Below are 26,136 nucleotides of genomic sequence, written 5' to 3'. Positions count from 1 at the left end.
ATAGATTATTTCTCCCTCCATAAAACCCGCCTCAAAACTCCTTCCCGGAGAGCATCGACACCACGGCCGGCCGTGCTCGGGCCGCCCTCGCTCCTGCCCTGCTCCTCAGCGCTCGGATGGGCCTCGGGCTGTGGGCCAGGCAGGGCCCAAGGCTGGGCACCCTGCCCTCCTCACAGGCGTGAGAGTGGTGTCAGGGGCCCACGGTGCCATTGCTGGAGCCGCTGTTGCCCCATTACTCCTGTCCTGGCAAAGTGCTCCTCACGGTGTCCTGCCCGGGGCGAGCTGTGCAGGCAGGGCCAGCCCGCCTTCCAGCGCCCCTGCGATGGAAAAGAGAAGTGGTTTGTGTCAGAATACGGTCACATTCTTCTGATTAAACCCACTCAAAAAAAGACAACATTGTAATATTTTCCAATGACTGTTTATCATGAATTACGTCAGCCTTGGTTTAAATTGCTATTATTTCTCCTTAATGCTTCTTGGTGCCTGCATAATTTACAGCATTGGCAGCTGCGGGACTATGAAATAACCTTTCACAACCACCATACAATAGTAAAGAACATGAAGTTTTTGTTGTTAATTATTATGGGACTCCTTTAACTTTTTTACAAAGTGACATAAAATATTGTTGAGGTATTTATGGTTAAAGCTACTTTTACATGGATCTATTTTGCTTCTGGCTAGTTCTTAACTAAAGCAGTCATTTGTGGTTATTATGCCTTGGGAGATATTATGTCAGAACTGGTTTAGGAGTATTATTATGTATCACATGTCATATATTACATGTCAGCACTTGAGGCTGTCTTTCAATAAAAACAAATGTAATTTTAGTTAATGGTCTTTTAGGTATAGGCCATTTGTAAACTTACCTGAGTTCATTTGGACGTATACTAAAAAGCTTTGTTCTCGTGGAGTGCGCTTGAGTAATTTCATTTCGGCTTTGGATGGAATTTCCAAAATATTTGTCATTATTTCCATCAGAGGGTACTGCCTCTAAAAAGCAAATAGTTTCCCAATACCAAGGTTAATGTACACATTTTAAGGAGCTGTAACTGTTACTCATTACTTTGTTTACTTTTTCCCCCCTTTTGAGCTCCTGCTTCCCAGGTTCCCCACTGGCCTTGCTGATAGTAGTATCCCAGGCAACTAAGCCACCTAATGATGATACTTCTCTGTGTTGCTTAAATGAATAGCTCATACGTTCGAGATAATCCGTGGGTGAAGGGTGGTATAAATTAAAGCTTGCAGGCGAGTTTTAACTTTCCTTGAAGTTGCATTTCAAATCTGGAAAATGCAAACTTACATAAAGCAAACTTTGAATTAATATGTCATTCCCCTTGGTTCCAAATACTATGCATATTTTCCAGTACTTATTTAAAGCAAGAAATGAAGCATATAGGGTGTGCCAGAAAGTTTACAAAGAATGAAAACACATGAATGACTCATGTGAACTTTTTCTGATTATTTTTTTTCTTTAATATATATTTAGTTAATTACTGCTGGGCCAAAAAATTACAAAAAAAAAAAAAAAAAAAGACATTATTTCTCTCCCCCAGTCTATATTTGAGCACCATAAAAATGATCAAAGCCTCTATTTGTCTCCAGTTGCATTTTACTCCATGGGACTACTGGTTTTGGTGACTCCATTGTTGGGAACGGAAACCCTGCTGGGCAAAAAATCGGTCTCTATCCCTGCACAAATGGCCGGGCTGATGGTACGAGGATGCCAACGTGAAATTAAAAAAAAAGAAAGAAAAGAACAGGGTGAGCATTTAATGTGTTACTAAGTTGGATTTTACTAAGAGAAGCATAAAATGGAGCAGAATTTGCCTGGATACCGCAAGATTTTTTAATATTAGCCACCATGCTCGATTTCCCTGGAAATGAGTGAGCAATCTGAATTTAGAGTTGTTTGGCGGGGGGAGGGCGCGTTTCTTTCTCTTTTTTAATCAAAGGCATTTCACAAGCTGATCGTGAGTGAAAAGGGGATCTATCATTACGTAAGAATGTAGCAAACTTGTCTGTTTAATGAATGAATATTAGGTATTTCTGAGGCAGATAAAAGATGGTAAAAGAGGGAGACAGAGCTGATGTCTTAGAGATTTTAATAAAGATTGAAGTTAGTAGTGAAAAGGTCAAAGTGCCATTTGTTGAGCCCCTGCTTCTGGCACGGTTTCAAAGCTTGCAGTACTGACTGTGGGGCTGTGATGTGTGTTAATGAACAGTTGTGGCACTTAACTGAGATCATGGGTTGGTCACATGAATATATATAAAAGATATGAGCGAAGATTTTTCTCCCCCCTTTTTGCTGCAGTTTGGCTGCTGGAAGGACTAAACAATTAAAAGAAATGTTTGAAATGTTTGAACACCACATTAAGTCCCCTCGTCTGTAAGGAAAACGAGCTAGGAATAATAGAATACTGCTATAGTTAAATATAGTTATTCAAAATTGTTTTTAGCTACAGATGTTATGCCATTTTAGAAACTTAGACTAAATAATGTCAGATCTTGTTTGCTTTTTTAGTATGTTATTCATTTATTGGGAAATTCAAAATTTAAAACAGCTGGGAAAGGGTTTGGTGTTCACTAAGTAATCTTTAAAATGTGTACATTTCAGAGTTACTCTTATAGAGCTGTTTAGAAATGACTGAATTGTATATTATAGTTATAAAGTTCTGTAAACATGCTCTACCATGTAGATGACAGGGAAACATGAAATGAGAAAATGAGATAATTCTGGAGCCAAATTTTATGTATTACAGACTTGATAAAACAGCAAATGGCTTTCTCAATTTAAATAATTTGTAACTTTCCAGGAACACGCATGGATGTTGTGAACATGATGTATAAAATAGCAGCAGCAAATAACGCTCATTCTCCTTTAATTCTGCCTTTGATGTTTATGTCAAAACGAAGGAGTTAATTTATCTAGGAGTTTCGCTGCATGAGTTGGACTGTACAAAACCAATCATGTAGAAATAATAGACTACCACTGGAAGTGCTGTACTATTGCAGTTTTAATAGCTCTTCAGTTCTGCTCAACAATTAGTCCATACATTTTATAGCTGTGTCTTTAAGAAACTGGCACACTCAGCAAAATCACAGTAATTGGGAGATGATGCAATGTGGAGAGAAATCAGAGGAAGAAAATTAATTGAAAAATAGTGTTTTGTTTGGTTTTCGGTTTGTTTTCTTTCGAAATTTTAAACACTGCAGTAGTAATTACTGGTGGGTGAGATTTCTGCAGAATTTAAATTCCCCATGGCTGCATTTCTGTGAATTTGTTTTTGTTTGTTTTCAAATTAAACCACAAAAGAGCCGAGATAGGGCATTAATAAAATTTTGCTATGGTTTTCTCTCTCTGAAATTGAGTGAGGGTGTTAAGGGTAATCTAGAGGTTGTTTTTTTTTTTTCCTCTACTGACTCTCATGCTGTTTGAGGAAGTTCTCATTACCTGTCAGCATCCTCGTATACCTGATTAGACAGATCATGGAAAATATGTGAATTAGGTTATCATTGACAGAATTACAGAGCTGAAGAGACCTCAGCAATCCCCCTGTGTCCACTAGAAGAAGGTACTGATGTTGTCTAAAAGGGGTGTGAGCGTCCATCTTCACAGTCATAGCCAATGGGTGCTGATAGACCTTGGGTTTATGCATAGATACTGAATAAGGAGGCAACTTTTTTTTTTTTTTTAAAAAAAAAAAGCAGCATCTAGCTCAAAAAAAAAAAAAAAGTGTTGATTATTTGTAGGTTTATCATCAGCAATTAGGACTTTGTAATGTTTTTTAACAGATTTATTGTCCATTATGGGCCAAAGGCCAGTGAGGCAGTGAGAGTTTACATTGCAACTGAAGTTTGGGCCTGCATATTATATATAGCTGTGTCTGGGTCTTTTAGTGATCAGACAAGCATTTCCTTGTGCCTCGGGGCTGCTGTGTTGGTCTTAATGCCATAAATTACTTGAGGGTAATGATAGATAACCAATTGACTAGAGTAGGAGAGCAAACCTGATTCTTAGATGAATAAGCAGGGGAACAGTGAGAAGAAATAGGGAGGTGTTGCTAGTGCTGCATATAACACTAGGGGAAATCATTATCAAAACCCCTAAGAGCTAACATTTTGGTAAGTCAGTCAAATGATGATGGCTTTCTGCAAAAAAGGTGATACAATTTCATGGGATAACTGCACTGCTAATACTCAGGTGCATTATTCTGAACTACGGGCTGCAGAGGAACATGAAAGAGCAGAAGGAGTTTATTAGAGAGATTTTTCCCACCTTCAGCTTTGTGCTGGATGCTGATGGCCATGTTTTGCACATTGTATTGAAACACTGGCTAGGGTTAAGGGAAGACTCAAAGAACAGCTCATGGCATGGGAATGCCTTCACGTGAAGGACCAGAGGATGGTGAGCCTTTTAGTGCATGGAGGGGAAGGCTGTGAGGGGCTTGAGAGTTCCTCCATGAGCAGAAGACCCGGGACTGCAGAGGCCTCTCTAATTTGGCAAACAGGCACATAGCAGGACCCAGTGCTTCAAAGTGGAAGCAGGTAAATTAGTGCTGAAACTAAGGCATGATTATCTAGCAACGAGGGGTAATTAACCAGGGGAATAATTTAGCTAGAAGTAACATGGACTCTTTATTACTTGAACCTTTGAAATCAAGACTGCTTTCAAAAAGACGTGATCCTTACTCAAACAAGAGATACAGTCTTCAGCCAGGAGTCACTCTGAAATTGTATAGACAGTGTGTGCAGAAAGTAAACAAGGCGATAATATCCTACTATTTTCTTCTGGCTTTAAAAACCATGACTGTATTAATGTTAAATCATTTGTAGCATCTGTGTCAATAGAGGCTAGGTTGTGCTGGATCATTACACAGTCATTATTACGCAATAAAACAAACCCTCCTAAAATTTGCTCTTTGCTCTCCTCACCAGTCTGCATCCACCACGAGCAGTGGCTGGTGTCAGAGCCTGACCTGGCAGGGTGCTCCTCTGCTGCGTGGGCTCTGCCTGTTCTTTGGTGGGCAGCTCAGCTCAGGGAGGATGGGAACTGGTCCGTTTGGGGCTACTTCAGAAATTTCTACAAAGGGCTAGGTCCTCAGCAGAAGCATAGCTGGAAATGTAACCCAACAGCATCCATTTAAAGAAGTTGTTACACACCATGAGATCACGTGCAGACTTAAGGTACCAACTTCATGAGCCTTCCTTGATGGGTCCTGCAGATATCTCCAGTTCCCTTTTTGTGTAATAGCTTTAAAGAGCACGTTAATTGAAAAGCAGGTGTTAGCAACTAGTGAGTAATAGAAAAGGAGTTTATTTGAAATCAGCAGTTTCAGCCCCCAGAAAGGGTAAGAGAACTTGTGAAAAGGCGAATAGTGATCGTCCTGCTAACATGGGTGACACTCACAGAGCTGCTGCTGCTTCAACAGAAAGGTACTGTGCGCCCTTCCAGCTCTGTCATCAGCCTCTCCTGCTTCATTTGGGATTTGCAACTGTAGTAAAAGAAGTTAACCTCCCAGTGAAAACAGTTCCTTGCCATGGGGTGGCGTGTTTACTTTAAGTAGGTGTTGATGATTCTACTTCTCACTTCGTTGATTAAATAAGTCACTTCATCTTCATCTTTCAAGCCTTTCTAACCTCAGCTGAATTTCAGGTTAGCCTGTCTCTTGACATACTTGCACAGAAGTAGAGCACAAGTTTGAAAAAACAGAAAATATTATTCCCAGGGTATTTAGCAGCTATTCATTCAGAAAACCATGTTCAAAATCAGTTGCCCTCATTCCTTTATACATCCTGATTTTGCAATGAAGCACAGTCGTTTGATTGATTTGCCAAAAAAAAAAAAGGAGGGTTTTGGTGTTGGCTGTTTTGAAAGTCAGCCTGTAATTAAGCTGGATATACGTATATTGTGAGTGTTTACTTATGATAGAGATGGGTTTGTTATTTAAAAAAAAAAAGAAAGAAAAAAAAGAGGAAAAATTACCTAGCTGCAAATCCTTGCAATTGTTTAGTTTAGAAGTTTAAGTCAATTTATGGAAGTCTGTGTTTACTGTCTTTAGAGCTTGATCATGACATTGGAATGTATTTTGGAAAAAAAGACCCTATAAAATGAAATCCACATTTACGGATAGGGAGCACAGAGCACTTAGGATCAGCAGTGAGACTGGAGTATCTCTTTGAAGTGTAGCAAAGAGGAAAACTTGCCGGTGCCATTTTGGGTTTGGAAGGTAGTGAACTGATACACTCAGTAAGTTCTAGCACTGTGTAACAACAGCCCATAGACCCAACACCGTTAATTTCATGGTGAAAACATGGACCACAATATCCCAAGGACAGCAGTTGGAAGATAAAACTAGATCTGAAGCACGTCATTTAAAATAAAACTTTATTATAAAGTCAGGTCTCCTAAGATACTTCTTTTGTGCTGCGCTGTGAGTAATCGCCGTGACTCATCTAGCCTCTGACATACTGCAGCCATCAACATTCCCAGCCACGAGTGTTGCCCTTTATAAAGGAAATATCCTATTTTTGGTATGGCAATGTCCTCAGTTTTAAAGAATTTTCCTCTTTTAAAGTGCTCAGACAATTAATGCCTCATGCATGTATTCAACAATAGTTGCCTGGCAACCATCAGAAATATTCGGGAGAGCAAAGGGAGCCGAGATGAATGAGCAGCCCCGGCGGCGCCCATGTCAGGTGAGCTGGGAAGGCGCTAGGGCTGCGCTGCCCGCCGGGGTCCGAGCCTCAGCGCCCCCGAGCCTGAGCCCAGCGCCGCACACGCCAGCTCCAGCCCACCCCTGGGGCAGAGGGGAGCTGAGGGGGGCAGTCCCCCGGCCAGACGTGGTTACGGGAGGGCTCCCACAGTTCCCCAAGCCGAAACCAATACAATACAGAGAAAGCGGTTAAAATAAATGATGGAGAATAAACAAACCCTGCTTAATTCCTGGGGAAATCTTGCCATCTTGTGTTGCATCCCACCTGCGACTAAAGGTCCCACTTGGCTGAGTGGAAGATTTCCAGGCCCAGGTCTAACCGCAGCACGCCCGGCGTGACACTGGCCCTTCTCTTGCACCGCCACACGATTCCCACTTTTTCTAGCACTTGAGTTGTGGCATAACTTACCTCACATGAGATTTTTCTCACTCTTCTAAGCCAGGTCCGTTTCTTTGGACTGGAAGATGCCACTTGAATAAAATGGAAATCCTTCCCCCAGTAGCTCCCCACAGCCACTATGTTTCTGTTTTGATTTTGGTCTTTTTTTAGTCTTTTTTTTATTTTTTTTTTCTTGTCCATCAAAACAGTTGAAATGAACTCTTTGATGTAGGGCTGGAATGACTGCACCTATCAGGCCGAGCTGAAATCCTCCTCTGGGGACCCCTGGGCAGCAGGGTTTCAGGCGAGCGCTGGCAATGCACATGGGGCCAGGCGGGCTGGGGTGCGGCTCAGAGGGATGCAGGGGAAGGTCAGAACACTCCGAGACAAAGGTTTGATTTGCTGAAGTGTTTTCAGTTGGTTTCTTTCCATCAGGAACGTTAAAGCTGAGGAGCCTGATCGTTGCCCGTTAGTGTTGCTCGCAGCTCTTTTGACTGCCTGTCCCAATTAGGACAAAATGATCCAATTCTGGCATTTTCCTGTTGGATAGAAAATCGTATTTTTGACCATCTCAACTTCAAAGGTAAAGGTTAAGAGCAAGACTGTGATCTCCATTCCACTCATGTAAATCTGCAGGAGGCAATTATTCGGGATTGACAGTGATGTGATTTAGATCAGAATCCGTCGTTGAAGCTTTTGGGGGTTTGCTCCTACACCCCTTGACTTCTGTGCCACTTGGCTGCCGACTCTTTGCTTCTGGTATGTATTGTTGTTATTTGCATGTGGAAGTGCCTCAGGGGCCCCACATAAAACATTGGTTCACTAGCTTTAGTGTTTTTTTTAGATTAGACGTTAAAATGTTGAAATCAAAATATGTAGGGGGTGGTAGGGAAGTAGCAGATACACAATGGTAATCTGAATAATGTGATTTTTGAGGTTGATATCTTGTGACTTAGAGCTGAAAAATATCACTTATGTATCTTGGAGGTCTGAGGCTTTCGCTCTTTGTGATAATAAAAGGCATTTATTTCTGGCCTTGATGGCGGATGAGATATCAAACTTAAAATATGCCATGATCCTATAGTCTGGTAGTGCTTTCTGGCACTGGTCAGTGACTAAATATAGCCAGTTTTGAACTGCTGTGATAAACCTGGAAATAATGTTCAGCAGAAAATTCTCAGACAATTCCATAGACAAATGCGGAATATGAAATGACTTTTCTGGATCGCATCTGGTTTGTACTGCGTATGCTTTTGTGCCCTCTCATGCCCATGTTTTCCAACTGCTATCTTACAAAATGTTTCGTGGTACAGCTAAATGTTAACTGAAGCATCTCGGTGGTTCGTGTTGGTTCATGCTAAAGCAACGAATAGCATAAAGGGTTTTTAAACCCCGGCTATTTCACGCATTCCTTCTGGCTTTGTAAACCCTTTTTGCCTTGCTTTTACGAAAAGAAGGTGCATTTAGCACACACACACAAGCATGTGTTTCCAAAATCACTGATTGTCTTCAAACAAACATAGTCCAGGAACATGCAGATTCTTGCATTGTATTATGGGATTAGTGGTATTCATCTGTCATGCATAATGTGAAGGTGATACTCAGACAGGGAAAAGAATCTAACATCTCCTTTTTGAAATGATTTTTTGTTTTCCTTGAGATAGTCCCTTTTCTTTCTTTTTTTTTTTTTTTTTTTTTTTTTTTTATCTTATACATACTTCTAACAGGCAATGTTTAATTTCAAGATGGTGTCTTTGCTAGAAAGATAATCAAATGTAATGTCTTCCACAACCTCTTCATATGCATGACTGCATAAAGCTTGTGTAACAGTTTATTATTATAAAATTAGTATAGCATAGCATAGAGCAAACCGGGCCCCTGGCCAGATGAACTAGACAATGAATAGTTATATAAGGTTTTGAAGCACATGTATTAGAACACAAGCGCCCTGTATTTTCTTCTCAATTGTCTGCTGTTTGTTAATGTTTCCCTTTCAACGTGATTGCATCTCAATTTAATAGCACTTGCCATTTCAGGGTTTACTGTGCCAGCACTCACATGGTTACATCCCCTCTGTGCTACAAAGCCTGCATGTATATTAAAACCGAACTAGGCAAGGTTAGCTAATGGGTACTTCGAGGGATATGCACTTATAGAATTAAGTGATGTATGTAATTGTTAATTTTGTGTTAACAAGTTTGAAAAATGTGTTTCACCAATAATTGTAATGCTCCGTTCTGTGCAAAGTGTGACATTTTAATTCTTGTTGAACAGTTTCCTACCTCCACTCTGTGTTTTCATGGCAGGGTATTATTTTGCAATCAAGATAAAAGCATTATTTATTAAAGTTCTAAAATATTACATTACTGGAAGTTTTAAGCTGCAGATCAATCTCCTGTTTCATAAAAGCATTTCATTGATTTTTTTTTTTTTAATTGCTCTTTGAATTAAACTTAAGTTCCACATTATGGATTGCATATGATTCCAGAAGTAGAGGGATTTTTTTCGTGGAGACGTGATACTGTTTTTAAGGAAATAATGTACCTGTCACAGAGCTGTGGGAAAAGCTTGCGTTTGGCATATGCATCGCTGGTACTGTCAGATCCCAGCCTGCTGCATTTTTGGCACAGGGAGACCATTGACTTGGGCTGTGGGAAACCTACATTCAGCACTATCAGTCCTTGCGTCTTTTGCTGTGCGTCCAAACACTTGTTGGAGAGTTTGCATCCCTGGGAGTCGAGTAATGACAGCTCGGTGCTTTCGGGGGTGCAGGAGCGGGAGGGTGCTTGTTGGCTCTGCTTGCTGCTGCACGCACCTGGGCTGGCACTGCTGCTTTGCTTGGCTTTCTGCACATAGTCCAAGGAGCCCCAAAGCCTGGCTCCCCCTCTCCCCACTGCTTCTGTCCTCCCAAGTTTCCATTCCTCGTTTCACCTCTTTCTCCCCATCGCCACCCATCCTGTGCGTGCCAGCAGCATAACTCCGCTCCCTCTTGACAGCTCTTAGTGGTTCATCCATGACATTGCAGACGGGATGCCCACCTCATATTCCTTTGGCAGAGACTACATTAATTCCTGCATCCCTTGTAGGCCTAACTATGAAATCGCAGAAGGCAAGGCTCATGCTTTCCACCCATCCAGCCCTCTGGCTCATCCCAGCAGCAGAGCCGGGTCCTGCACACTTTCTGGTCACCAAACAGCGAGGGAAGGCAGCTGAGGAGGGGGCACCGCGGCCGTCCCCCACCGAGTGAGGGGTGGCTGCATCTGCCATTTGGCTCCCAGGAATAAAATTGTCTCATTTGCCAGTAAAGATAAAGAAAGGGCATGGAGGGAGGAGCGTAATAGGCTCAAAACACAATAAAAATAGCAAAGGAAACAAACAGTTTGTGCCTAATTCGAAACCAACCGATCTCCATGGTGATTGCAACAAATGTGTGCTGTGTTTGGCTTTTAGTGGAGACAAAGGTTAGAAATAGGAGTTTACACACTGTGTTACAAGATTTGGTTGGACGGGGAAGTAAAAAGGTTGGTACCTTCACGGCCAGTGGAGCGGCCATGTGAAGGTGCCCGGGGGAAACCGGGGAATAACCTCCTTGAAAATCCAGTGGGTTTGGGTGGCTTCTTTCCTTGCACATCTCCAGAAAGATTGGGCTTTGTAAATTACCATGAATTTTAGCTTTCAACAATGCTGTTCTGTGGAAAGAAGAGTCTGTCAGGCTGTGGCTTCAGACAAAAATAGCACGGTGGAAGAGCTTCAGAAAAGAGGCAGTAAACATGAAACCTTAGATAAATAATAGGACTAATATACTTGCCACAGTAAATAATAGGACTGTAACTCCCTAAAGGTCTTGATTGACATTGTCTCAAAGTAATTCCTTATGTGAAATAGAAGCCTGAGATAAAATTTCAGCCTTAATTTACAGATATTTGAGACAGACGAAGAAGGGAGTGCATTAATCCTTACCAAAGAAGAAATTCCTGTTCATGGTAGCCTGAAATACTGTCATGTGATGAGTCAGAAAATTTTTATTGTTCACGTCTTCAGGGGTCAGGGGTACTGAGCTCTGGCAGGCAGACTGGTCAGATAGCATTTGCAAACAGACACTTCTGCTTTTGCTGAGGCTGTGGGCACGGAAAGCTTCCTGTTTGCAATAGGTCTGCATCAGTTTTTCTTTTTAAAACAAGGATTTTAAAGGGAAAAAGATTGCAGTTTTGAAATCCTCAGTCATAATGAAAAGATCTCCAGAGGCAGCTGATGAAGACATTCAGAGCGTGTGTTACGCTGCACCAAGATTTAGAGTTTCTTGAGTAAATATTGACCAGTTTGACCTTTGCTTCTCCTCAGTCAATATTTATCTCTTGGGACAATGAATCTTCATATTCACCTTAGCTGAAGTCCAGATCTACATAATAGTGCACTTGGAAATCTAGGAGAGGTGCTGGTTTGTCTTGGAACTACTTTTATCTGTTTAAAATTAGATATACAGAAGCTTTGGCCATTCATGTCGCTTTGTCAGGTTTCCTAAACAAAGCTAAGTCGGGTCACGTCTGGTCGGGAGGCTTCTAGGAAAAACCTCGATCCTGCAGCAGTCGGCACGGGCATATCTGGGAGCAGAGCAGTCCTTTTATTGGAAGTGCGATGAGGATTCCCGTGCAGTGCGAAAGCCCTTCCAGATGCTATCAGGAGGAAGGGACTGACCAAGATTAGTCAATAAAATTCTTGCTGTGCATTTCATGAGGCAGAGAAGGGAAGTTTTCTGAACCTCCCACAGTCTTCCAGCAGCCTAATCCCACAAAACCCATCAGGTATTGTGCAGAAAGGGAAGAGAAGGCTCAGCACAAGAGACCGGTGTGCAGGCAAGGTGGGTCCCACTGGTCCCCCAAGATGTGGCTTTTGGGGACAGGGCAATTGCTGGGCGCCTGGGCTGTGCCCTGGGGAGCAGGCAGGTGGAGGTGGCCTTCAGCCGGCACACGTACCTGGGTATGTGAACCAAATGGTTTTTTTTTGTTTTTTTTTTTTTCCCCCCTGGTTATGCTTTTTGAATTGCCATATGCACTTCCTGCGATGTTTCAGTCTCGTCAAATTAGGCAGAGAAAGCCTGACAATTAACTCAGGATACGTAACAAATAAAGCAATGTTTGGCCTTTTTACTGTGCAATCAGTCAGTAATATTACAGCTGGCCTGTAAGTCTCAAATAAAATCTAACTTGTTTTTGTAATCTTCCAACTATCAGAGGTATTTGTTTGGGGAAAAGGCATTGAGAAAGAAAAGAATTTTAAAATTGCACAATTGCAGCTGAAAACAAGCGAGCGGGCAACGTCACGCGTTTCTGAAGAGCACGCCGCCGAGTTTTATAGTAACAGTATTTTAAGAATGCTGACGGCACGCAGGGAAGAAGTGAATAATTCCTGTTGCAAAACCCCGCCGGTTTGGTGGGTTCAGGCTGCTCGGGCTTAATCAGCCCTGGATGTCTGTTAGGAAAAACAGGACATTAGAGAAAAAAAAAAAAAAAAAAAAGCCTGCTGAAGCAGTGATTTATCAAAGCAGCATTCAAATAAAATACAGGTTTGGCATCCTCGCTTAGGACAGGCTGCAAAATGCATTTCTGCGTTCAGGTGCCTTTTTTTCCTGATCGCCTCGTGCTAACAGCGGTGTTATTTACATTGCGGGGATGGGCCTGCGTCAGGCAGGAAATTGTCCCAGCCCCTCCAGCTGCATTTCAAATCGAAATGATTCTTATTTTATTTTATGAAGTGATTGTGCAGACTTAATTTAGTGATCTCCGCGGCCCCGCTCTCCCCCTGTTTGTAGCCCTCCGGGGCCGCGGCGGTGGCGGGCGGGCGGCGCCAGGGGGCGGCTGCGAGCCCCTCAGCGCGGCCCCCTCAGCGCGGCCCGGCGGGGCTGTGAGGGAAGGGCCGGCCGTTGGCGGCTTTTGCCCAAATAAGGAGTGCGCGGCCGTTAGGGACCGGGCGGCCGTGAGGCGGCGGCGGGTGGGCTGCGGGGCTTCGTGCGCCTGACGAGTGACTGCAGCGAAGTGGGAAGAAAAGAGAGAAATACAGAGTCCTGACACTAAGAAAGAAATTATATTGGTTTCTTGTATAATCCACCGCAAATCAGAAGTGCGAGAGGTTAAATAACGTGTTTGCCGTTTTCGTGTTTTGTGCGTTTGGACAGTCATAGCCTCCTACCTGCTGTTGGCACTCCCCAAAGCAAGGTCTCAGGAAAGCATCCATCTTATGCTTTTTGTATGAGTTTCTGCCTGTTTACGCAGCGTCCATCCGTTACCAGTCAATTAGACCATCTAATCTGACTATCTGCGCGGATAGCACCGGCTGCATAGCCATTGTATTTCCGAGGTATGTAGGTCACGTCTCCATTGGGCACTGCTGACTCTGCTAGACAGCAATTTAACAAACGCTCGCTTTTGTGGGAGAGAAAAGGAAATATTGCTAGGAAAGACGTCTTAACGTTTGCTGTGTGCTCTTACTTGCCTTGTATTTTTGAACACACTCTAGTGGGGAGTGTGTCTCGTGTGTTCTGCAGAGTTGCCATGAGGTTGGCTGGCTTGCATGGGTTTGCTCTGTGTTCTCCCTTCTTGCTGCTGTGTTTGTACTGCTTTTGTCTTGGCTATTACGTAATCTGTTTGTGCCTGCTCATTCTTCCTTCACTTTACTTTTTCTTTCTTTTTTTCTTGCCCCTCTGGGTGCAAGGGCCATGGAAGCTGGAGGCTGGCTGCAGGTTTCTGAGGGAAAGTGAAACTGGAGCATCCCATGGCAAGTCCTGTGATGCTGCGCAAGCACGGTGTGTTTCATGATGAGATAGGACAATTTCTTTGTTCAGGGCTCGAATGCTCCTTCCCCTTAGCCACAGAGTCGTGCTGGCTCGGTTCAGTGCCACACTTAACACCGCCTCAGCCTCAAAGATATGAATGGCCCCAGCGAGGTCATCAAAGGTCTGGGCATGCTCCAGCTCTTTACAAGTTAGACGTGTACTTTGCTGAATCAAGGCTGTGGCTCTTCAAGCTTCTTGTCCTGAATAGCACAGTACTTTACTGTATTTGTTCGTGTGATCCTGGAGTTTCTCACCAAACAAACCCCTGAGTCATCCAGTGTGGTATGAACCAAGTAGTGGCTCATCAGCCAAAATTACCAGCAAGCGCTTTCATCCAGTTCACCACCTTTTTTCCAAAGGAGAAGGGAGACAGCTGCTTGAGCAAGGAGCAGGGCCAGACAGCTGGACGCCTGCCGAGGCTGTCCAGCAGCAGCCAGGATCTGGCCCTCGGCCTGCCTGAGGCGGGACACCCAGCTCTGGCCAGCTGTCCAACAGAGACCCTCCAAGCGTGTGCGTTTCTCCTGCGCGGTGCCCCCAGCGTGTGGCTGGCTCAGGCTTTTCCTGGAAGGTCTTCCAGAAGCTGATGGTGCACGTGCCCCAGCATACTGGCATCAGCTCTTGTGTGTTGACTCCAGTGCCTCGGTGTGTGTCATCACACCGCCTGCTTTCTGAGTACCAGCTTTTTCTTCCCTTCAGGGCTCTTGCATTAGCTCACGAAGTCATTTCTCGGTCATTTTTGCTGAAACCCAGCACGGGTTGAGCTTTTTGGATGTCCCCCCAGGGCGGCAGGCCATGAAATGCCACCCTCGGGTCTGTCATTGTCACCTGGGGCCCTTGCTCACAGGTTTATGCTGGAGCAGTACTGGAGAGAGTTGGTTTTCCTTAGCCTTGGTGTTAGCATTGTGCCAGTCCTGGTGTCACGGTGAACATTACTGTCAGGGACCTTGTATTTATTTCCCTGAAGAAAATGCTGAATATCATCAAGTCTAACAGCAACCCCTGCGGAATCCCACCAGAAATATTTTCATTTGATAGAAATTCCCCGCTGATGCCTGTGTTTAGAACTATCATTTAACCAGTTCCTAATCTTTTTAATGTATGCTAGAGTAAAATTATGTGGTGTTATTTTTTAATCAAAGTGTTATCTAGTGTTAAATCAACTGCCTTGCCAAAATGCAGGTAAGTTCCCTGCGTGCTGCTAGTTTCTCTAATCAAGCTTGCAGTTTCAAAGTATAAAATAAGGTGCTTTGTTTGTTTTCTTTTTTTGTTGTTTTAAGATCTGGTTTATGTAAAACCGAGTCAATTGACTGACTTTAATTATATTCTTTTGCAAGCATATCATCTGGCTTCTTTGCAAATATGGAACAAATATTTACCAAACACCTCTGCCTCTTTTTGAATCATTAATAACAATTCTGTCATCTGTAGCCAGTAATAGGCGTACTCTGGATTATTTTTTTTAATTATTATTTTAATTTGCTCTGAGGACTACTTGAATGTCACATGTTTGTCAGGCATAGATTTTTTCTCTAAGTCTTCATCTTCCCTTTTCATTTTGCCATACTTCACAATATTTAACATCTGCAGAGATTTGTCAAAAAAAAACAAAAAACTTTTTCCTTTTTTTTTTTTTTTTTTTTTAACCCAAATTAGTCAGCAGGACGAAACAAAGCCCTTACAGCAGAAGTCTTAATTAACTTCCAGCTATGCTGAAATGAAGAAAACGAGACTCCAAGCCTTGTCCTGAATCCCGTCACTGTCTTCCATGGAAACTAAAAACATTCCAGTTTGGGCATAATTAGCCAACCTGGTATTTGCAATGCCTCTAACTTTACTGTTAAAAACAATACCAGTCTGACCCATAATCCATGAAAAATACCACCTTTTTGCTTTTTTCAGAGATTGTCTGGTCAGGAGGGGGGTCAAAACAACAGTCTGCAGCAAGTCATATGTCTCCACATTAATCCACACAAGGAAGTGTCTGTTTCAGTTATTTCCAAATGAGGAATGTTTTCTTTAGAGAGGTAGCAAATTGATTTTCCCCACATGGAGCATGGGATATCTCATTTCCAAAACAAAACTTTGTGAAATGGCTACACAAGTCGGCTTTCTCCCCATGGGTTAGAGCGCGGTGTGGATCCTTAGCGTGGTGTTTGTGACCGCATGGTACTCCAGGTCAGCGCTGACATGGTCAGTTATACATCCACGGAGCAGAGGAGTTGCAGAAAGGAATAAACAAGTGTTTGGATTTAGAAAAAAAGTCTACTAAAAATAGCTTTAATATTCAAATCATTTTATGTGCAGCTTGTGTAGGCAAGAGGTGTGTGTTGGCAGAGGGGGTGGGTGACCTCCAGAGGTCAAGAACATTAGTTCTTGGTAGGTGTTCATCTCTCACTACCGTGGGTGTTCTTGGGAGCCTGTAGAGAGTATCCCCCAACTCAGTCAATAGTTTTGTTCCCTAAACAAAGGGCTGGGGTATTTTAGCCTAGTCCGATCCTTTCCTTCATCTTCCAGACACGTAAAAATTCTGACTCTCTGATGCAACACTATGTTGGTTGCAACGTGCTCCTGCCCACCAGCTCTGCTCTGTGTGCCAGGGCTATGCATGCCCCAGGCCCTATGCCTCGAACGCTGTTTCCAGGAGGCAGCAGCTTTTAAATAAACTTTGAGGGGTGAAAAGACAACAAATGAAAGACAAGATCCTGAACTTGGGATTCAGAAAGGAGAATGAGGTGAAGGAAACAAAGAGACAGAGGAGACGAGGAAATTAAGGAAGCAGCTGAGACTCCAGAACAGGATGCAAGATTAACTAACCTTTGGACAGTTATTGAGACTGTACTTAAAGCTAGCAATATGCTCGTCTGAACTTTCAGATATTGCAGAATGCCAGAAGCCCCCTAGAGGGGTAAGTGTTAAAACCATTAAAACTGTTAACTTTCTATTCATTACATTTTAAAAGGTGCAACATGTAAGCATGTTTTTCAGCCAAGAGCTAACTTTTGCCAGGCTGCTCTAGGGATGTCCTCAGCAACCAGCTATTTGCCACCTGCCAGCAGGGATGGTTGGTTCGTGGATGATCTGGAGACCTGGGACTGTGCTTCTCACCGTGACTTTGATGGCCAGGCACCTCCTCTGCCACCTCCAGCTTTTGTTGGGTACCTGGCTTATGAGGAGCTCTGTGATCTGACACGTCCTGCTGCTTCCACCTGCCTAAGAGAGAGAGTCTCCTAGTCTGCTGTGTGTCTGCAGCTGAGGGCCAAGCATACTGGTACTGCAATGTGTGTGTGTGTGAGGGAGAGAAAGCTGAAAAATATAAGGACTGGCACAGTGCAAAGGGATTCTCCAAGGAGGTGTTCTCTGGGGTGTCTGACACCTCACAGAAGGAGAGGAGAGGCTGTTGATGCATTCAGCAGGTGTGCTGCAGCTTGTCTCTTGGGAGCACAATCCTCTTGTGTAACCAGCACCCCAGCGTGTCTCTGTTCATTAACTTCTCCTCGCACCCTCCAGTGCGCCACCCTAATTCCAGCTTTGTGATTACCTCCCTCATGCTTAGGGCTGATCTGGCTGTATAGGCCCACCCTAGGTGTAGACCCATATCTTCCCCTGGACCTTCTATACTGGTGACCCTGGACAGTTCTACAAGCTTGGGCTTTTTTTGTATTGTCACACTTTTGTAGTTGGCAAAAGTACTTTTACTCCTCTTCATCTTTCCATGGGAGAGAAAACTGGTCACAAAACCACACTGCCAAGCAGATTCTGGCTGCAGTTAAGTTGTATGACCATTAGCAGTGCTGAGCAGCTATCCCGGTAAACGCCTCAGCAAAATACAGTGATGGCCTTTCTTACCTACTCCTGTCTCTTTTTCTCCTGTTTTTGAAATGTTTCTGAGAAACTGGAGTACCAGCAAACAAGAACAAAAGTTGTATCTGGAATTACTTAGGCAGGTCAGAGAGGCCTGGAAAAGGTGAGAACTTTGATCTCAGACGTTATGGTTGCTTAGATGTTCTCTGGAGTAAGTAATGTGGAATGAGCAAGGAAAAGGTACATGTTTTAGGCATGAGTACAGGGCTGTTTACTTACATGGTTTGCTGAGCAGCCAACAAGGTCCAAGGTTATTTTGGACTCGGCATGAGTAAGTGATCCAGGTATGACAAATGAGGTAATGCATTCCAGGCTCATTAAAACCTCTTGGCTACACCACTGATTTTGACAAAGTGCCAACATAGCTTGACCTCAGCTGTGTGAAGGCCACTGTTTTTTTTAACACCCTCCCTATAACAACACATCTCTAACATCAAAGCATGTGCATCTAGAGAACAGTGTTATGAGAACAAGTGAACTCAATGGACTTCCAATGATAATCAGACTCCCTAAAAATACACATAGATATGGTTCCATTGTGACTGACCTGCCAGGTTACCCCAAAACCGTGGTCGTTGTCACTTGACTTGTTTGTGCACCCCGGGGTGTCCATGCATACATAACACTTCGCATTCTCAGGATGGACACGGCTCAGGTAAGGCTGGCTTGATAACAGGGAAGATGATATCTCCACCTATCTTTTCTGCTTCCTGGGGATGCAGGTATTAAAAAAGCCTAATGGATTTACTGTCTTCTGGTGGTGCTCTGCATGCACTCTTCCACCATATGTGGTGTTTAATCATGGCTGATGTGGGCATCTCCCATGGATCTCATTCTTTGCCTGCCTGGAACTTGGCATCTCTGTGTTTAGCCCAGAGCTGGGAGTTGAACTTGTCAGGGAGCCTTGGAAATGCTCCTGTTTCCCCCGTCCTGCTGAGCAGGCAGGATGTCTAAAGGCTGGGGAGCTGGAGGCCATCGTGGCAGAAGAGCAGTGGCCACAACACTGCAGAGCTTTGGAGTGGGGCAGCACTGGAGCTGTCTCCCTGCACTCACTTTCTGGTTCTGGTGCTCAGCAGGCAGCTCTCAAGAACAAGCTTTGGGCTTCCAGATCGCTGGGTCAGCATCTTCCTGGGGTAAATTTAGGTCAGCACAGGTTTGCCAGTCTACATCTACAGGTAATTTAATTCTCTGTGCTGTGCATAACACGGGGTTTGCATTTAACCTATCAGGTGTGTCAGTTTGTAAGAAAAACATGTGGGATGTGGCTGGTGTTTTGGTACTGCAGAGTTTAATCACCGTTTGGGGAGGAGGAGGCAAGGAACTACTACAGTTATATTACATCAGGTACAAAACTTTTTTCTTTTAAAGGCAGGCGTATGTGTGAGAGTGAGGATTTGGCACAGAGGAGAAGGTGGCAGCTTACAGACCCCAGCTTTCCTTTCACTCCTGTCCTGTGAAGAGCAGGGCTGTGTGCTCTTACTTTTGCTCACATGTGGGCAGAAAAGGAGATTCTGCTCAGTCTCAGCGGGCATTTGGAAGGAGCTCAGCACAGCTGTAGCCCGAAAAAGTTGTTTCCCTTACTCTTGGCTTTTTCTATCTGGCTATTAGTCCTCCTCATCCTCTCGTTCCAGGAAGCCCATGTGTAGGGGAAGAAACAATACAATACAGGTAGGAGGGTTTGACTGCCTCCTCCTTGCAGCTTACCTGGGTACCTGAGAGGCTCGCTCCACATGCATGTGGCTGGATGTCACCCAGGCAGGCATCGGAGGAGAGCGATTTGAACCCAGAGCCTCCAGGCTCCTGTGACGCCATCATCCGGAGCCATCATCCTCTTCTCTCCCTCTCCACTGGCACAGCCATAAGCTCTTCCCTCTTCTCTCTTTGCCTGCCCAGCCTCTGCATCCCGCTCAGTCACAAGTTAACCTGACTGCAGGCAGGGGTTTGTGTGACCTGTGGTGGCTACCTGTGTACAGACAACATCCAAGGACCCTATCAGACAAGGAAGAGGAAGCAACATTCCTGTCTCTGGGCAGGGCCCTTTAAATAATTTTCTTTTCCCTGGGAATTCACAGCTGAGATGGCAATAGGACGTATTCCAGAATGGGAAGAGTTGTTAAGATACGGTTGTCATCGTGGCTTGTGTAACTGTTGATACTGGTGACATACACGTTTCACACACTTTCGCTTAATCAGAAGCACAAGACTTTTACTGAGCAGTGGTTAGCTGAAAACAAAGTCCACACCGCAAGCATCCTAGTTAATAATCACCCCTTTTGTTCTTTACTGTTAGAAACACTTGCGGTTGGATTAGGTCTTCATTCACCTTGCATTCTTGCTTGATTCCATGTAAAAACCCACTGCACGGCCCCAGCTCCCTCTGCAAGAAGCAGGCAGTGCTGCAGGTGCTGGTGGTGGTTTCACTGTGGGGCCAGCCGGCTGGTGGGCTCCAAGGAGCAGGCTTAAGTGGCACCAGCCTGATCCACTGCGCAGGGAAACGAAGCAGCGTGCTGATACGAAACTGGCGGCCGGGGACAGCTGAAGCAGTCCCTCAGCTCCTCAGCAGGTGAAGAGATGTTGTAAGGAAGATAATTTCATGTGCGTTGCCGTTTGCTGAGTGAACCTGCCGTTTGCGTTGACTGGCAACGTGGGAAGAAGGTCCTCGAGTCAGCAAGGATCCTTGGAGTCATGCTCTATGTAGAGGCATAAACACTTACCAGCAGCACAAGGGTTCTGGTGGACGTTTCAGTAATCCAGTTTTCCCCTCTTTGAGAAACATCAGGAAGCACAAAGAAAGGAAAAAAGACACAAATTGGCAAAAGTGACCGTCAAACGTCGAGGAAGAGCAGGCTGTTACTTGCACTGGTAGTGTATCATCCCTCTCGTGTGCCTGTTCAAGGCACTTTGCCTGAAGAGGTGGCAAATAAATGCAAATGTTTTTCTGCACTTATTTATTCAATTTTTTTTACTTTAATTCACTTTGCTTTAATTCTCACCTTCTGGGAACAGACAAGTTACCAGTTCTCACTGGCACAAATGCTTTCAGGAAATGAATTTGAAAGCCATATGCGCGAACATGTAAAGAAATTGAATTGTTTCAGATATTCTCAGGTATTGATGCCATAAGTCCCTCTCCAAACAGAAAGCAGAAAAAAAAAAAAAAAACAAAGGATATTCCCTTTACTATCCAGTCCGTATTCAGCATCCAGCGTTATCAGGAAAGCTGACTGAGATTAAGCCACAACATGTTCACAAAATTGCTTTAAAATAATTATGAGTAAGAAACTCAAGAAATCTGCAGTGTGCTCATGAATATGTCATAAATGAAACAAAAAAAGAAAAAACAACCATGTGCCTTGTTGTAAATTATTTGTTCAGTCCCTGTCATATTTTCTTGCTCAAGAGAACAAAATGGATCTAACTGAAATATAAATAATCTTCGAATAATGCATTTATTTATAATGATTTAGGGAGCAAATGTTAATGGAATTGTTTCAAGTGCAACTGGAGCTATTTCAAAGGTTTTCTTTTACAGAGCAGATATTAGAGGCAAGGGCCTTCTCTCTTGGTATTATCTCCAGTGGCTGCTTTTCCGTTAATTGTGCGCGCGGTGCTGCAGGCGCTCCCTGCCGCAGCACCTCGGCAACTGGGGCAGCGCAAAACCTCGCCGTGGTCATGGTCTCGTGCCAGGTCTGCCGTCGAGGGCTCCAACGCAAACAGTGTTTGTATGCAAGCTCGATATACCTGGAATTCAGTAACAAATGCCTTTTTGCTTTTAAGGCTTTTAGCAAAACATTAGGAGTGCTTTATAGTGCGATACAAAGTACAGTGCCAAAACTCAGGATAACAAGTATGTTTGGAAAACATTGAGCCTTGAACTACTTTATTTGCTTTAAAAATAAAGAAATAAATAAAAATAAAGAAGAATAATTCACATCCAAGCATATTTGGTCCACGTTGAACCCCTCTCCCACTGCCAGTTGGGCCATGTCAGGGACCCATTCAAAGGCTGGGCAACGTTTCCACGTGTGCGCCGGGGCGCAGCACATGGAGGAACCACTGCCATTATTCGAGTGCCCTTCCAAGCAAGGTACAAGCGCTGGGACCGGCCGTCGGCAAGGCCTCACAGCTCATGTGTGGGCCGTGTGAGAGCAGCCAGCCCCAGCACGGTGTCAGTGGTGGGGACAGCGACCTGGGCCTCGAGCCCTCGGTGCCTGCCCCAGCCCCCAGAGGCGCTCGCCCGCTGGTGGTGGCCGGTGTCAGTGACACTCATGGCACACCGAGGCTCCCCACTGCGTGGGGTGCAGTCGCATGCTGGAGCATTCACGAGTACAGATAGGAATCAGGCAGATGTTTGTCGGCTGGAATGGGTAATAATTTCTTTATCTCTTTGTTTGATTTTGCATGCTAGCCTCACATGACAATTTCAAAATTGCTTTCTGCAGTACTTTTCAATAAGCAGAATGAGCTTGGCTGGAGATAGATGGAGATATTTCTGTAGGGAGATAAACATATTTTTATACATACACAAATAGGGACTCGCAGACGTACACGTACATATATTTACTCTGTGTCAGTGCTAGGGGAAGAAAGGGTGAGTCTTCTGGACTTTTTGGTTTTAAACCCAAGACTTCTATTTTTGTCAGAGCAGACCACATATGACACTGTTATTCAAACTAGAAAATCAAATTAGCACCCTTTATTGTGTTGGCAAACTAATTAAAATGTAAAATGTCCTGAAACCACTGGCTTACTGTGTGACAAATGTAAGATTAGAAACAATTAGAAGGCACTCAAGAGGTTTGTGGTGTTTAGATTTCTGACATTGTTCTAATCATCCCTTTAAGTAATGAAAACAATGGTTACCTAGAAATTAAAGGTTTAAAGGAAATTATCTTCTTCAGTACAGTCATTAGTTAATGATTGTTTATCACTTTAAATGTTGCCATAGTAGTCGGAGGCTTATTTTGAAATCTGAAAGCAGGCAGGACACTTAATAATGAAGAAACATCTGCTTCATCTCTTATTTCTATATGTGGTCATGATTTCTATTGTAATATCGTGATTGAAAGATGAATCTGATATTTTTTTATGATGATCCATATCCCATTCGTAGTGTGGCTCAGCATGGCCAGGATTTAGTCACTGTTATTTCAGAGCTGTTTTATCTTAAAAATTGGACAAAACTGAAAGTGATTCATGTTAATTTATACGTGTGGTATGTAACCCTTATGAAACAATCAATCACTTATTTCAGTACTTGTCAACTTCTAGAGCTAGTTGTTATGTTTTTTGATCCATTTCAGGACTCAGGGGTAATTTAAAAAAAAAAAAGAAAAACTTTTTTAGAAGAACTTTGACAAGAGTGACAGGGTATATAAACATTTCTTGGAGCTGTAAGGAATTTCAATATTTCAGAACATTTCCAAAAACAGATGTTTCCCAAAGTTGGAAATAGTAGTTAGTCCTCTTAGTTGAAGATTGAAAATAATAAATGCAGCAGGCTGATTAATGCAAAGTTACCTATTAATATTCTATTTTCTTCTTTTTTGTACCATGGAGAAATATTCGTGCTCTCTCTCCCAGTCCTTCAGAGACCAGTGTTTGACTTTGTATTAATTAGTTACGTGAAAGTAGAATAGATTAGCCTTGGGGAATATGATATAGAAACGTATAGTGTGTCAAGATGTAACCCATGGAGGACGGGAATCTCGTAATAAGCATTTACTGTAGACAGATGTGTACGTTTCTGTGACTGATTGTAGTGGAATTATTTATTATGCTTTCAGCTGTTAAGAATCCAGTATAAGACAATGTACTCAAATTGTTCTCCATTAATTTTCAGCGCCAAATCTTAAAGGCAGACCACGCAAAAAGAAGCCTTGCCCACAAAGAAGAGATTCATTAAATGGCATTAAGGATTCCAACAATAATTCTGAAAGCAAAGCTGTTGCCAAGGTAAATCACTTAATAATATTCTTTTCAGTACATTCTCCTTTTTTAGATACAGCCTTGCCTTTGTTTCCCAGAACGCTGTTTTGAATTTAGAATGTAACTTATTTTCTTGGGGAGATAAATGTAATTTTTTTACAACAGTTTTATTCTTCACGTTAAATCATGTCTGTGTTCAAAGTTACCAGTAACTATAATCGCCTAACAACCTAATGCTATCAGTGTGTTGGTAACTGGTAGTGCTTAAGCTTTCTTGGCACCACTGTTAGTTTTCACATTCTGTGACACACAAACATAGTTTGTGACAGTATCTTCAAATTAAAAATAAACCAGGGAGCAGCTCACCCTGTTACAATGCACTTCTAAATATAAGTTTGAAGATAAACAGAGTATGAAACAAGAGCTGCTTAAATAATGGTTTCTAAGAAGCACATACAAATGAGATTACCCTGATGTTACGATCTTGACTTAAAAAAAAAAGGGGGGGGGGGGGGGGCAGTACAAACGTTTAACAAAAGAAAAAAGAAAAAGACTGTTTCTTTAATACTTGGTGCTGAGCTGCGTATTCATTCCAAGGTTCAGTGTACGGAGCCTTCTGTATTTACTGCAGTGCTTAGCCTATACTGCTGGTAAAAATTGGATCGTTGGTTTGTGTTTATAGGCTTATCTCTTAGGTATTTGGGGGTTTGTGTCTTTTCCTTAAAGCTAGTTAAAAAAATGAGCTTCTATAGTGTAATTTACATCCTATTTTCTCAGTTGTTTGTGTGGTTTTAAATAAGAATTTGATTTTCTCTTAAAAAAAAAAATAGCGCAAATGTCTTCTTTCAAGATGATTTAATTTGAAACTGTAAGATGCAAAGATGGAAAATTACTTAGAGCAGTACTTGTAGATTTTTATCTATGACAGAACTTTGTCACTGTGATACTTTCTAGCCCTTGCTAAACGTGTTTGCATAGACTGAATGTTTAGGCCAACTCCTCCTAAGTCCATTGTTTCACTAAATTAGATGGATGTGTATCTGGAAAATGCTTCCATTGTTGTGACCATCTCCTAAGGAAATACAGTGAATCTATAGATCCATTTACGTTCGTATTGTTATAGGCAGTGAATGTCCTGGGAGATTAGGAGGTTAAAGAGGTCAAGTGGAAGTGTTCTGCTCTGGGTTTCTCATAGGAAGGCAAATTAAATTCCACCTCCTCCTCCTCCCTAGGAGTTCAGTTAAAATTGTGCCTTCTGTTGATGACGATAAAAGAGGCTGAAGTTCATGATGAAGCTCTGCCCTGAAGTCACTGTTTCTCTTCTCTTTGTGCCCTATTGTGCTCGGCTGGAGGCTGTACTATCGTATTAGACAGGCGTGGTAAAAGGCGATGGAGCCTGGTGTGTTGAGTTGCGGGGTCCTGCCAGATGCTATAGAGTTTGCCTGAATGTTTTTGCTCAGTGGAGGAATGTGCAAAAGCTGCGGTGTGAAAATGTCTCAATTTGCCTCAATTCCCCTGCCCCCCAGCCATTTCTAATGTTAAAATATTACTAGGAAAATGCAGCAGGGGCTGTGTTGCCAAAGCACCCTGGCCTGTGGCATGAGCAGTTCTGCCTCTTTAGCACCCGACGTATAGGTATTAGGTAATTAAAACCAACAGTCGCACTTCATACCAAATTGTTTATCCTCTCTGTTTATATTTGGGTTCACCCTACTAGTCAAATGGGAGGATATTTCAGATAAGAAGTAATTCTGCCTATTTATCTAGTCATACTGTGCTCATCATTGTGCAGATATTAATAGCATTAATTATCTTGGCCAGCTTAATTTCATTATAAATAATAGACGTGCTCGTGATATAATGTCCTTGCATGTAGTCACACCGACTTCTCTGTGGCTCTTTGCATCAATCTGTGTCTCAGAGCCACAGATACACTTTAATAAGAGGGGGGCAGTGAATCAGAGACCCTCCAAAGCAGCTTTATTGCACTTTATGGAGACCCTGCCAACAGGTTTCAGGGGGAGTGTGTTTGGCTGGGGGGAGAGGAGACCCACCTACAGGCTCCTCATTTTGGGGAATAGCTGGGGTGTTAGGTCATCAGCTTAGGCTTCGTGTTGGGCTTCACCACCAGTTTTTCTCCTCTGTCCTTGCTCTACCTCTGACGAATGCTGGCAATAGGTTCATGAAAAGCAAGAGCTGAGAACTGCTAGATTAAATGGGACAAATCCACTTGTGTCAGACACTGAAATGTTTTGGCAATGGTCTTGGCCGTGTTCCTGCTCCAGCTAAAATCCCTTTCAACCAGAAGTTGTGCTGCTTTGATCCTCAGCTCGTGGCACCCAGTGTCTGACAGCAGCCTAATTTCTGGGGTGGTGGGGAGAAGGCCGTGATGGAGACGCGGTGGCTGTAGGGTTTGGGCAGGGAAA

The 26,136-nt window shown here is 43.3% G+C and overlaps 1 protein-coding gene across 2 annotated transcripts in view; it reads left to right on the top strand.

The window, feature by feature from the left end:
- ARID5B (AT-rich interaction domain 5B) overlaps positions 1–26,136 on the top strand; it is a 106,801-nt gene that overhangs the window by 47,966 nt on the left and 32,699 nt on the right. For both annotated transcript variants that reach the window (XM_082765473.1, XM_082765472.1), the window contains one exon: positions 23,625–23,737. In XM_082765473.1, coding sequence (XP_082621599.1) covers positions 23,625–23,737 — 113 coding nt within the window. The remainder of the gene's footprint in view (positions 1–23,624; positions 23,738–26,136) is intronic.

Source organism: Aythya marila, assembly GCF_965140915.1.
Source record: "Aythya marila genome assembly, chromosome: 7".
Classification (NCBI taxonomy): domain Eukaryota; kingdom Metazoa; phylum Chordata; class Aves; order Anseriformes; family Anatidae; genus Aythya; species Aythya marila.
Note: the sequence above shows the minus strand (reverse complement) of the source record. Positions and strands in the feature narration are given on the sequence as shown.